General features: G+C 39.9%; 1 protein-coding gene across 2 annotated transcripts; it reads right to left on the bottom strand.

The window, feature by feature from the left end:
• Positions 1 to 3,985: 3,985 nt before the first annotated feature.
• Positions 3,986 to 12,445, bottom strand: LOC135527393 (PTB domain-containing engulfment adapter protein 1-like). 2 transcript variants are annotated; one of them, XM_064955910.1, is made up of 9 exons: positions 12,340 to 12,445; positions 12,107 to 12,198; positions 11,879 to 11,950; positions 10,552 to 10,650; positions 10,197 to 10,334; positions 9,979 to 10,086; positions 9,363 to 9,422; positions 4,254 to 4,368; positions 3,986 to 4,153 (listed from the first exon to the last, which is right to left on the bottom strand). In XM_064955910.1, exons 2-9 carry the CDS (start codon positions 12,152 to 12,154, stop codon positions 4,083 to 4,085), a joined length of 711 nt encoding a protein of 236 aa, XP_064811982.1. In that variant the 5' UTR covers positions 12,155 to 12,198; positions 12,340 to 12,445; the 3' UTR covers positions 3,986 to 4,082. The 2 variants fall into 2 exon arrangements, with proteins under 2 accessions (XP_064811982.1, XP_064811983.1); XM_064955911.1 differs by lacking the exon at positions 4,254 to 4,368.
• Positions 12,446 to 12,479: the final 34 nt, after the last annotated feature.

Raw genomic sequence — 12,479 nt, 5'->3', positions numbered from 1 at the left:
TGTCCTTTTTGTTTCATCAGACCAGAGGACATTTCTCCAAAAAGTACGATCTTTGTCCCCATGTGCAGTTTCAAACCGTAGTCTGTATATTTTATGGCGGTTTTGGAGCAGTGGCTTCTCCTTGCTGAGCAGCCTTTCAGGTTATGTCAATATAGGACTTGTTTTACTGTGGATATAGATACTTTTGTACCTGTTTCTTCCAGCATCTTCACAAGGTCCTTTGCTGTTGTTCTGGGATTGATTTGCACTTTTCGTACCAAAGTATGTTCATCTCTAGGAGACAGAACGTGTCTCCTTCCTGAGTGTCTCCTTCCTGATGGCTGCGTGGTCCCATGGTCTTTATTCTTGCGTACTATTGTTTGTACAGATGAACGTGGTATCTTCAGGCATTTGGAAATAGCTCCCAAGGATTAACCAGACTTGTGGAGGTCCACAATTTTGAGGTCTTGGCTGATTTCTTTTGATTTCCACATGATGTCAAGCAAAGAGGCACTGAGTTTGAAGGTAGGCCTTGAAATACATCCACAGGTGCACCTCCAATGTACTCTAATGATGTCAGAAGCTTCTAAAGCCATGTCATAATTTTCTTGTCCTGCAAAAGTAGATGTCCTAACCGACTTGCCAAAACTAAAGTTTGTTAACATGAAATTTGTGGAGTGTTGAAAAAGAAGTTTTAATGACTCAAACCTAAGTGTATTTAAACTTTCGACTTCAACTGTAGAATCAATATGTTTATCTGTCTCTCGGTGACTGCTGATAACTTCACCACAAAGTTGACTACAATGTCTTTGCAATTGTTACAAAGAATCAAAGGATAGAAAGATGCTTCAAATGAAAACCGAGAAGACTCCATGAGATGCACTACGCAGAAATTGCTCCACCATTTCCTGGTTGCTAAAATTCTAACAGTTTGCCTAATTTCAGTTTGTGACAAAAGAAGCAAGTATAGTGTGGAGAATCATTGTACCATCTGAACCGCTGTGAAATATATATATTATAGGGCAAGTATCAGAATAAGCCGGCTCAATATTTGCAGCCATTGGCTGATCTGTCGTTACTTTAATAATAATGTTAAAGTAAGATTTGAAGGGAGAAGTCATGATCCGAGAACAAGTGCTGCTTTTCTTTCAATCCTGTCAGTATCGACACAGGCATCAAAGACATACTTAGCAAATGTTCTCTCTGCTATGGTGGTAGCTGGGTCAGTCGTACAATGCGGTGGCAGTTTTTGTCAGTGGATGTAGAAGTTTTTTCCCCCAGGTGTTATTTATCAACTTCCACAAGAACTATAAGCCATGAAATAATACAATTTAAAAAATCTTTCTTCGTGGTTTTGGTCTGTATGTCCCACTCATACATTTCCACCCTAAATTATGGAGAGATTATTTTTATTTATTTTTATTAAAAATGCTGCTGTTCTGGACATTTGTAGGTAAGTGAAACTTACCTGACAATGATACCTAAAAAAGTGTTTTACATTACATTTTCTTTTCATTAACTTATCTTAATGGTCTTTTGTTGTTTGTAGGTGCACTATCCTTCTGACCCTATGCAGCCAGGTCCCATCTCCTTTTGACCTCCTCGCAACTGCAGAGGTCAAAACAAGAACAAGCATGTGCAGACCATGCACAAGCTCCACCACAGTCTGGACCATCACTTCCTGATCACAGGCCACACCAACTTTGCCCCTGACTGGTGCTTCAGCCTCATCAAGTAGAGCTTCAGAAAGACCAGAGTCAACACTGTCTGAGATTGCTGGTGTTGTGAAGGACAGCACTGTGACAGGGGTCAACATCCCACATTCTGGTTGGACTGGAGGATGGTACGGTGCTGGTGGAAAGCACTGTTTTACAGCGTCGGTGCTCTGGAGCCTGGTGTTGTTGTCATCAAGGAGCATTCAAACTCAGTTGGGACTAGGTTTCAGATGCTGCCCAACGCTGACATCCTTCCTCCATAGTTGGTCTGCCTGTACAAGCACCACCTGGACTGGAAACAGCTAGACAAACCTATGTTTTTGAGAAGATCAGGGAGTTTTGTAACAAAGAGGCTATAGACGTCACATGCCCTGCACCAAAGTCAAGGGCAGGACAGAAACAGGATCTCCCAATATAGATACCCTTATTCATGCGTAGTTCGGATGGACCAGTCATCAGCACTATCTGCAGTGCCTCTATTCAAATAACTCTCTCCTATTCAAATAACTCTCTCCTAATACGTTGCTGCTACCATTTCTTTTTTTATCCTGCTGCTCAGCCACTTAACCCCTGACTGTATGCATACAAGACTACCTCATCTATCACTTATATTGATATTGTTCTTGTACTTACTGTATATTATTTTATTTATATTGCCACTATCTATTTCTGATATTGCTACTATGCAAGTAACCATTTGGCTGTACCTTCATTTACACCTTCTGTAGAGACCCATCCAATTTGCAAGATGTGGCTGGGGATTGGTTATAGAATTTCTTTCACATGACCCATCAATTTAGACAAGTGTGTCTGGGTAAGCGTAAGTTTATATTTATAAAATATTTTTATCTGGACACTTTGTTTACCCTGAATTTTTCCTTATTGTAGGCTACTTCTTTTACCACTTTTAGTCTTCATCTTTACTACACTACTCACTGTTTAGCACATGATCTCACATGTGAATCCTTAAAGAGATGGGTGTGGCTAAAGCTTAAGAGGGTGAACAATGCTGAATGGGTGGAGACAAAGGAGAGCTCTCCAGTAGGTACCAAAAGATTCAAAGGCCATTTTCTCAAAAGTGAGTTTACAAGTTATTTGGTTGACGATATTTCTGAGAACATTAAAGCCAGATTATCAAGTTATTGATAGTGTTGAAGTTTGTGACATTAACACATTGCCGTTCTCGTACCAGTGTGTAGTTAACAGAGTATTCAACAATAGCTGAATCGGTTCGCCATTGAAACTGTGAAACTGACCCTAAACGGATACAAATAGTGCTATCATTCCATAATTGGGTTAGATAATACTAAACAACTTTGGAATGTTATGTAAATGCAACAAAAGACAAATCAGTTAATTAGACTTTTAAAAATAAGTAAAACTCAGTTGAAACCGCACTGTTCAGACTTCAGAATTGCATTGGGAGGCATACTTATTTGAACTGTACAGCATAACCTATGGATTGTGAGCTATGCAATGTGGTATCAGACTAGTGACACCCACAGAACAAAACTCTGATTATGGGTAAAAACATTGTCCGACTTGTGCCTACATGAATTTGACAAAAATCAACTGATCAACGATCATGGAGTTTTCACTGCAGTCAACTGCAAGTTTCTGCAGTCTCTCTTCAGCAACTTCATCCTGCATTGTGGGAGGCTCTATTGTCACACAATCATTAGGGTGTTTTTGTTTGACCTACCCGATCGTGACCAAAGACGTGACTGAAAGAGGAATCAACTTTGCACAATACATGTATAAGGTGGATATGTTCAAATTCACGTGATGTGAGGCGCTCTCTCACCGATTGATTGTACAGTGTACACACATATATTTTCAGTTTGTGAATGTGTGATGTGGGGGGTTTGAGACGTTCATTTCGACATTATAAAGAACACATTTAATAAACAATGACAACACTGCAATGTTGCACTGAGTCTTGCTGTTGAAACCACATTAGTGTACAACTTTTGCTTGTCGCAGATGCACCTCCCCAACTTCACTCCTTGACTTTCGTCTATAGTCGGTTGCTTTCACCTTACCACAAACAATTGTGTTGCGCTCTGGATTCATTCCAATGGGCGCTTGAAACAGTTCTTAAAAGGTACATTTCCTGAGGAAAATGTGCCAGCTTGCAAGTATTTTTTCTTTATATTGTTAGAAGTTTGAGACGTTTCAGTTTTGCACATGCCTGCATAACAAAAATAATGTAATCTATATCCATTGACATACAGAGAAACTACATGATCCTTGGAATATAAAAGTATACTAAAGAAAGACTCGAACATATCTAGCTGTTCATTCATTGTTTTATTCAGACATTATAGTTAAGTTAGAGTCATGTATCATCAACATGCATGACAGTATATTTGACATGGCCACTCCTCTTCAAACGTCTGTCATGTTCAGTTCCTGTGTTCTCAGTAGAGGCGCTGTGTCATCACTGCAGTGAAACGTTACTGGAAATGATGAAAAATACATCATTGTTATTATTAGATTTGAAACAGAATTCAGTTTGGGTGTGATGACAGCATTGCTGCTATAAGTAAAAGTACTCACTTTTGTGAGGATACATGTCTAAGTGTGAGAGTTTCTGTGCTTCTGTTTGCTTTTTTTGGGACCTTCTGAGGTTAATTTGATGTCTGTTTGTGGTTCTAGCAGCCCCGTCTGTCCCCTGTGATAAAAAGCACAGAGAGCAGAGTTGGCATGGCATAGGAGACTTCTTCTCCATCATGCCATGTTACACACAGGGTTGGGGAGTTAGTCACATGTAACTGATTACAAAAATAATAATAACTGTAATACATTACCAGCAAAAATATTGTAATCCGACTACTTTTAAATTCAGAAGGGATGTTTGTGAAAAAAATCATTATGACATTGAAATCAGCATAAAAAAATAAACAAGTTTAAGTTTGTTCCGCCTGAGTGAGCGTTTGATGGATCACGGGAAAAGAGCAGGAATAGGCTTTTGTAGGCTACAGTTCAAGCTACTCCAATGTGGTGTGAATGCTGTTGGCATCCAAAGATTAGCCTATACATCCAACCTGAATAAATGCTTGGAAGTAAGGACGACAGCAGTGGTGTACTCTGCAAGCGACAAGGATATCACTTGATATTTACACACAAGTGTACAAAACATTAAGAACACTTACTCTTTTCATGACAGACTGACCAGGTGAATCCAGGTGAAAGCTATGATCCCTTATTGATGTCACTTGTTAAATCCACTTCAATCAGTGTAGATGAAGGGTGATGAAACAGGTTAAAGAAGTTTTTGTGTATGTGTACCATTCAGAGGATGAATGGGCAAGACAAAATATTTAAGTGCCTTTGAATGGGGTATGGTAGTAGGTGTCAGGTGCACCGGTTTGTGTCAACAACTGCAACACTGCTGGGTTTTTCACACTGAACAGTTTCCTGTGGATCAAGAATGGTCCAGAACCCAAAGGACATCCAGGCAACTTGACACAACTGTGGGAAGCATTGGAGTCAACACCTTGTTGAGTCCATGTCCTGACGAACTGCAACTCAAAATTACAAAGGTGTTCCTAATATTTGGTATACTCATATAGCGGAATGTGAATCGTGCTGCTCTCTCATTTATTTGCACCTAATGGATTGTGGTTAATGTAGATGGCTGTTCACAAATGTCCAGGTTTATTTGAACCAAATAATGGTTTAAGCTGCCGATCAATCATTGTTTTTGCAACCAGTGGATAGCCAGTGAAAAACATGCTCTTGCAAACAGCTGCATAGTGCGGAACCCAGCCTTTGGAATAAATGTTTGAGGGAGTTCCTCCCTTCTAAACTCCTCTGTGGTATTGCGCACCAAACATGTCAAAAACTAGATTAAGAAGACCACGAGTGGGGGATTTTATTGTTCAATCTAATTTGTGCTGAGTCACAAAAAAGTCAATAGGCCTAAAGGACATACAGTTGAAGTCAGAAGTTTACATACACGTAGGTTGGAGTCATTAAAACTCGTTTTTCAACCACTCCAAAAATGTCTTGTTAACAAACTATAGTTTTGGCAAGTCGGTTAGGACTTCTACTTTGTGCATGACACAAGTCCTTTTTCCAACAATTGTTTACTTATAATTCACTTATAATTCACTGTATCACAATTCCAGTGGGTCAGAAGTTTACATACACTAAGTTGACTGTGCCTTTAAACAGCTTGGAAAATTCCAGAAAATGATGTCATGGCTTTAGAAGCTTCTGATAGGCTAATTGACATCATTTGAGTCAATTGGAGGTGTACCTGTGGATGTATTTCAAGGCCTACCTTCAAACTTAGTGCCTCTTTGCTTGACATCATGGGAAAATCAAAATAAAATCAGCCAAGACCTCAGAAAAAAATTGTAGACCTACACAAGTCTGGTTCATCCTTGAGAGCAATTTCCAAATGCCTGATGGTACCATGTTCATCTGTACAAACAATAGTACACAAGTATAAACACCATGGGGCCATGCAGTCGCCATACCGCTAAGGAAGGAGACGCGTTCTGTCTCCTAGAGATGAACGTACTTTGGTGCGAAAAGTGCAAATCAATCCCAGAACAACAGCAAAGGACCTTGTGAAGATTCTGGAAGAAACAGAACCAAAAGTATCTATATCCACAGTAAAAAGAGTCCTATATCGACATAACCTGAAAGGCCGCTAAGGAAGGAAGAAGCCTCTGCTCCAAAACCGCCATAAAAAAGCCCGACTGCGGTTTGCAACTGCACATGGGGACAAAGAACGTACTTTTTGGAGAAATGTCTTCTGGTCTGATGAAACAGAAATAGAACTGTTTGGCCATAATGACCATTGTTATGTTTAGAGAAAAAAGCGGGAGCTTGCAAGCGGAATACCACCATCCTAAACGTGAAGCATGGGGATGGCAGCATCTTGTTGTGGGGGTGCTTTGCTGCAGGAGGACTGGTGCATTTGACAAAATAGATGGCATCAAGAGGTTGAAAAATTATGTGGATATATTGAAGCAACATCTCAAGACATCAGTCAGGAAGTTAAAGCTTGGTCTCAAAAAGCTTGGTATCAAATGGGTCTTCCAAATGGACAATGACCCCAAGCATACTTCCAAAGTTGTGGCAAAATGGTTTAAGGACAACAAAGTCAAGGTATTGGAGTGGCCATCACAAAGCCCTGACCTCAATCCCATAGAAAATTTGTGGGCAGAACTGAAAAAGCGTGTGCGAGCAAGGAGGCCTACAAACCCGACTCAGTTCCACCAGCTTTGTCAGGAGGAATGGGCCAAAATTCACCCAACTTATTGTGGGAAGCTTGTGGAAGGCTACCCGAAACATTTGACCCAAGTTAAACAAAGGCAATGCTACCAAATACTAATTGACTGAATGCAAACTTCTGACCCACTGGAATGTGATGAAAGGAATAAAAGTTTAAATAAATCCTTCTCTCTATTATTATTCTGACATTACACATTCTTAAAATAAAGTGGGGATCCTAACTGACATAAAACAGGGAATTTCTACTAGGATTAAATGTCAGAAATTGTGAAAAATTGAGTTTAAATGTATTTGGCTAAGGTGTATGTAAACTTCCGACTTCAACTGTATGATTAGACATATGCTCAAACTCTGGCATTGTTGATAGAGCGAAACAGCTATTGCTGTGAAAGTAGGGATGCTGAGGGTGCTGTAGCATCTCCTGATAAATCAATTACGTTATAGCCTTATTCTAAAATTGATGAAATAGTTTTCCCCCCTCATTAATCTACACACAATACCCCATAATGAAAGCAAAAACAGTTTAGAAAATTTTGAAAAGTATAAAAAAAACAACTTAAGAATTAAAAACTGAAATATCCCATTTACATAATTATTCAGACCCTTTACTCAGTACTTTGTTGAAGTACATTTGGCAGTGATTACAGACTCGAGTCTTCTTGGGTATTACAGTACAAGCTTGGCACACATGTATTTGGGGAGTTTGTCCCATTCTTCTCTGCAGATCCTCTCAAGCTCTGTCAGGTTGGATGGGGAGTGTCGCTGCACAGCTATTTTCAGGTCTCTCCAGAGATGTTCGATCAAGTTCAAGTCAGGGCTCTGGCTGGGCTACTCAAGGACATTCAGAGACTTGTCCCGAAGCTACTCCTGCATTTTCTTGGCTTTGTGCTTAGGGTCATTGTCCTGTTGGATGGTGAACCTTCTTGGTCCTGAGTGCTCTGGAGCAGGGTTTCATCAAGGATCTCTCTGTACTTTGCGCCGTTAATCTTTACCTCGATCCTTACTAGTCTCCCGGTATCTGCCGCTGAAAAACATTCCCATAGCATGATTCTGCCACCACCATGCTTCACAGTAGGGATGGTGCCAGGTTATTGTTCACCATTGGGTTCTTGTTCACATCCCTGACCAAGGCCCTTCTCCCCCGTTTGCTCAGTTTGGCCCGGCGGCCAGATCTTGGTGGTTCTAAATTTCTTCCAGTTAAGAATGATGGAGGTCACTGTGTTCTTGGGAACCTTCATTGCTGCAGACATTTTTTGGTAACCTTCCACAGATCTGTGCCTCGGAGCTCTACGGACAATTCCTTTGACCACCTGGCTTGGGTTTTGCTCTGTCAACTGTGGGACCTTATATAGACAGGTGTGTGCATTTCCAAATCCTGTCCAATCAATTTAATTTACCACAGGTGGACTCCAATCAAGTTGTAGAAACATCTCAAGGGTGATCAATGGAAACCTGATGCACCTGAGCTCAATTTCAAGTCTCATAGCAAAGGGTCTGAATACTTATGTACATAAGGTATTTCTTTTTTTTGGCGAAACAATTTAAAAACCTGTTTTTGCTTTGTCATAATGACATGTATATTGATGAGTAAAAAAATATTTTCATCCATTTTAGAATAAGGCTGTAACGCAACAAAATATGGAAAAGTCAAGTGGTCTGAATACTTTCCAAATGCACTGTATATTATATATTTTTTTGAGAAAGCAGAGAAAAACCAAACCCAAAACATCTTCCTGTGGCCATGTAAACAGCTGCAAATTTTCAAGATATCAGTGTCACCAAAAAAAATGTAAACAATAGGCCTTTAGCAAATGTGACATACGGCATTCATTTTTTCACACGCAAATAGCACTTTCGATAGTGCTCAAAGCATACCATTCAATGAGAGCAGCATTTCTTTTTCAAATCAAAACAATGAGCCCAATCAGTCCTCCATGACAAAAACATACATAAACAATAGAGTAGGCTAAGAAGTCCTTCGTTTTTGGGTTATGCTCAGGTAAAACAATTTGATTCATCGATATTTCAAAGTCCTTATTCTTGAAGATCAGGGGGTATTTAATTAATTGGAATGAGTGGAAATCTGGCAGACGTTGGCTTCTCATGCAAATATATAACCTAATCGTATTGTTATTTGTAATTGAAATTGAAATCTATGGGCTAGAAGCCTACATAACCTATAAAGTAAAATGCAACATAATTGTTGTGTTCTTATATTGCCTCTTAAGGGGAAAGTAATCAGATTACTTTACTGAGTTTGGGTAATCCATAAATGACGTTGCTGATTACAATTTTGGTCAGGTAACTAGTAAAGGATTACATTTAATAAGTAACCTAGCCAACCCTGGTTACACAAACCTCATTTACAAAAAACAATGGAAGGTGTGTGTGTATGGGGGCTACTGCTTCCTCACTCACATCTCCTGATGCACTGAGTCTCATCCTCAGCTCGGCATTCTCCCTCTGCAGGATTTTATTCTAAAAGAAAAAGAGCAGAAAAGTAGTTAGAAAAAAGTAATTGTGAATTACACCATACAATGCAAAACACAACAGTCGACACAACCACAAAACAGTTTTTAACCAACTACCGTGCATTTGGAAAGTATTCAGACCCCTTGACTTTTTCCACATTTCGTTAAGTTACATCCTTATTCTAAAATAGATTTTCACTTTTTTTTTACTCATCAATGTACACACAATACCCCATAATGACAAAGCCAAAACAGGATTTTAGAAATTTTGCAAATGTATAAAAAATAAAAAATACCTTATTTACGTAAGTATTCAGACCCTCTGCTATGAGACTAGAAATTGAGCTCAGGCGCATCCTGTTTCCATTGATCATCCTTGAGATGTTTCTACAACATTACTGCAGTCCATCTGTAGTAAATTCAATTGATTGGACATGATTTGGAAAGACACACACCTGTCGATAAGGTCCCACAGTTGACAGTGCATGTCAGAGCAAAAACCAAGCAAAAAGTGCAGGGGTCTGAATACTTTCCAAACACACTGTAAATCCCTATAATCCAACCTTGTGCCTCAGTGCCTCCACAATCAGATCCCGTCCGCCTCCTCTGAGGCTTTCCTCTCTCTTTGTGGCCCGAAATGCATCTCCGATAATGGACACCAGCAGATGAGACTGAGAGGAGCAGGAAAATAGAGAATGTAGAGATTGGCAACTTAAAACCCTTAGATGTGTTTTTAGTGATGTACCCTAAAATCAAGATTGTATGATTGCACTGTACTCACAAATTTCTTGCTCTGGAAGAGATAACAGTGGTACATGTCTGCAGCTGGGTGTTTGGCCACAAAGCCAAAGACTTTGGGTGTGGTCGGGATGACTGCACAGAAGGACACGGAGGAGAGGGGGCATGTGTACAGCATGAACTAGAAAAGACAAGAGGGAAGTGAGAATACATGATAATAAGAGAAAGAGCAATTATTGGACGAGGAAGGAGAGGAGTGTGCAGGTGCATTACACAACAGTATAGAAACCCAGAAACATGTAAGGAGCCCATTTATTTCTGTTAATCTTTTTAGACTTCGTCATACTGAAGCAGTTCCCTACCACATCTTCCGTTGGAGTTGGACCTTAGGCTCTCACCTTGGTTTTGTGCTCCAAAATGTCAATCCCGCTCATGGACAAAAACAAAGACACCTTGTTCTTCTTCTGCACCTTTGCTGATGACTCTTTGTCAGGCATCTAATGGAGGGCAAAGGACAGGGACTTGAGCGACCATTGATTTTGAATATTTCAATCAATATGATCTTTAAAACAAAAACTGTTCATTGAATCCATGTTGGTTACAAATGCTGATATGATTGAAATGTGTTATATGCCTTAAATGTTGCATCTACCTACAAAACCAATCAATCACACTTTGTAGTCATACTTCAAGGGCACACCTAGTCTACGTTCAGTAGTCAAACATTGTTGAAACTTGTAAACTCAGCAAAAAAAGAAATGTCCTCACTGTCAACTGCATTTATTTTCAGCAAACTTAACATGTGTAAATATTTGTATGAACATAAGATTCAACAACTGAGACATAAACTGAACAAGTTCCACAGACATGTGACTAACAGAAATGGAATAATGTGTCCCTCAAAGGGGGGGTCAAAATCAAAAGTAACAGTTAGTATCTGGTGTGGCCACCAGCTGCATTAAGTACTGCAGTGCATCTCCTCCTCATGGACTGCACCAGATTTGCCAGTCCTTGCTGTGAGATGTTACCCCACTCTTCCACCAAGGCACCTGCAAGACATTTCTGGGGGGAATGGCCTTAGCCCTCACCCTCCGATCCAACAGATCCCAGACGTGCTCAATCAACTGTCCGTCCTGTCTCCCTGTTGCGCTGTCTTAGGCGTCTCACAGTATGGACAATGCAATTTTATTGCACTGGCCACATCTACAGTCCTAATGCCTCCTTGCACCATGCCTAAGGCATGTTCGCACAGATGAGTAGGGACCCTGGGCATCTTTCTTTTGGTGTTTTTTTAGTCCGTAGAAAGGCCTCTTTAGTGTCCTAAGTTTTCATAATTGTGACCTTAATTGCCTACCGTCTGTAAACTGTCTTAATGACCATTCCACAGGTGCATGTTAATTATTTGTTCATGGTTCATTGAACAAGAATGGGAAACAGTGTTTAAAACCTTTACAATGAAGAGCTGTGAAGTTATTTGGATTTTTACAAATGATCTTTGACAGGTTCCTGAAAAAGGGATGTTTCTTTTTTTGCTGAGTTTATATAGAAATGCTACAAATAGAGCCAAAGTGATTCCTTATTCTACATGTCAGACCGGCATGATTGTTCTACGTAGCATATTTCTATCTGAACATGCCAAAACATTGAGTCCTGCTGAACACACCCCTTGTCAACTGTCTAATATTAGGCAGAGAAATGGTTGGGACAGCTGTTATGGATATTTACCTTCCGGTTCTGAATGGCCTCATTCAGGACCTGCATGCCCTCAGAACGGACCACCTCAACACGCCCCAGAAACTTATGAAGACCAAGAGAGACCGTCACAGAGGGCAATAACATTCACAAAATCAAATTGTCACCCCAAGCCATAGCAATATGGTCCCTAATGTATTATATTAGGAAATATATTGATTAACATGACACTATTCATGCCGCCTTGATGTCTTCACTTACTTTAACGGCGAAAGAGATCTCATTATCATCGTCAGAGATATCACTCATCTTTACACTCAAAAAATGAATCCGGCTATGACAGGGATGTGCTCCTGGAAAAACAAATGATTCAAGTATAGCATTTCAGGATATTACACCACTAAATCAACTGGTTCTCATGATGCCTGGGTGTAAATGACCTGTGTAAGGCCCCTTAACTCAATTTCAAAACTGTGGTAAATTTGTGGTCTTACCTTTTTTCAGTAACAATCCACACGATTGTAGTTATACGACTTCAGGTGGTGAGCTTGCTTTGGGTGTAAAGTCTAGTGGGGTTAATGACTAACCAAAATTAAATTCTTCCTTATTGCTCTTCAGCTGATATCCTTCAGTT

The sequence above is a fragment of the Oncorhynchus masou genome, chromosome 33, assembly GCF_036934945.1.
Source record: "Oncorhynchus masou masou isolate Uvic2021 chromosome 33, UVic_Omas_1.1, whole genome shotgun sequence".
NCBI lineage: Eukaryota > Metazoa > Chordata > Actinopteri > Salmoniformes > Salmonidae > Oncorhynchus > Oncorhynchus masou.
Note: the sequence above shows the minus strand (reverse complement) of the source record. Positions and strands in the feature narration are given on the sequence as shown.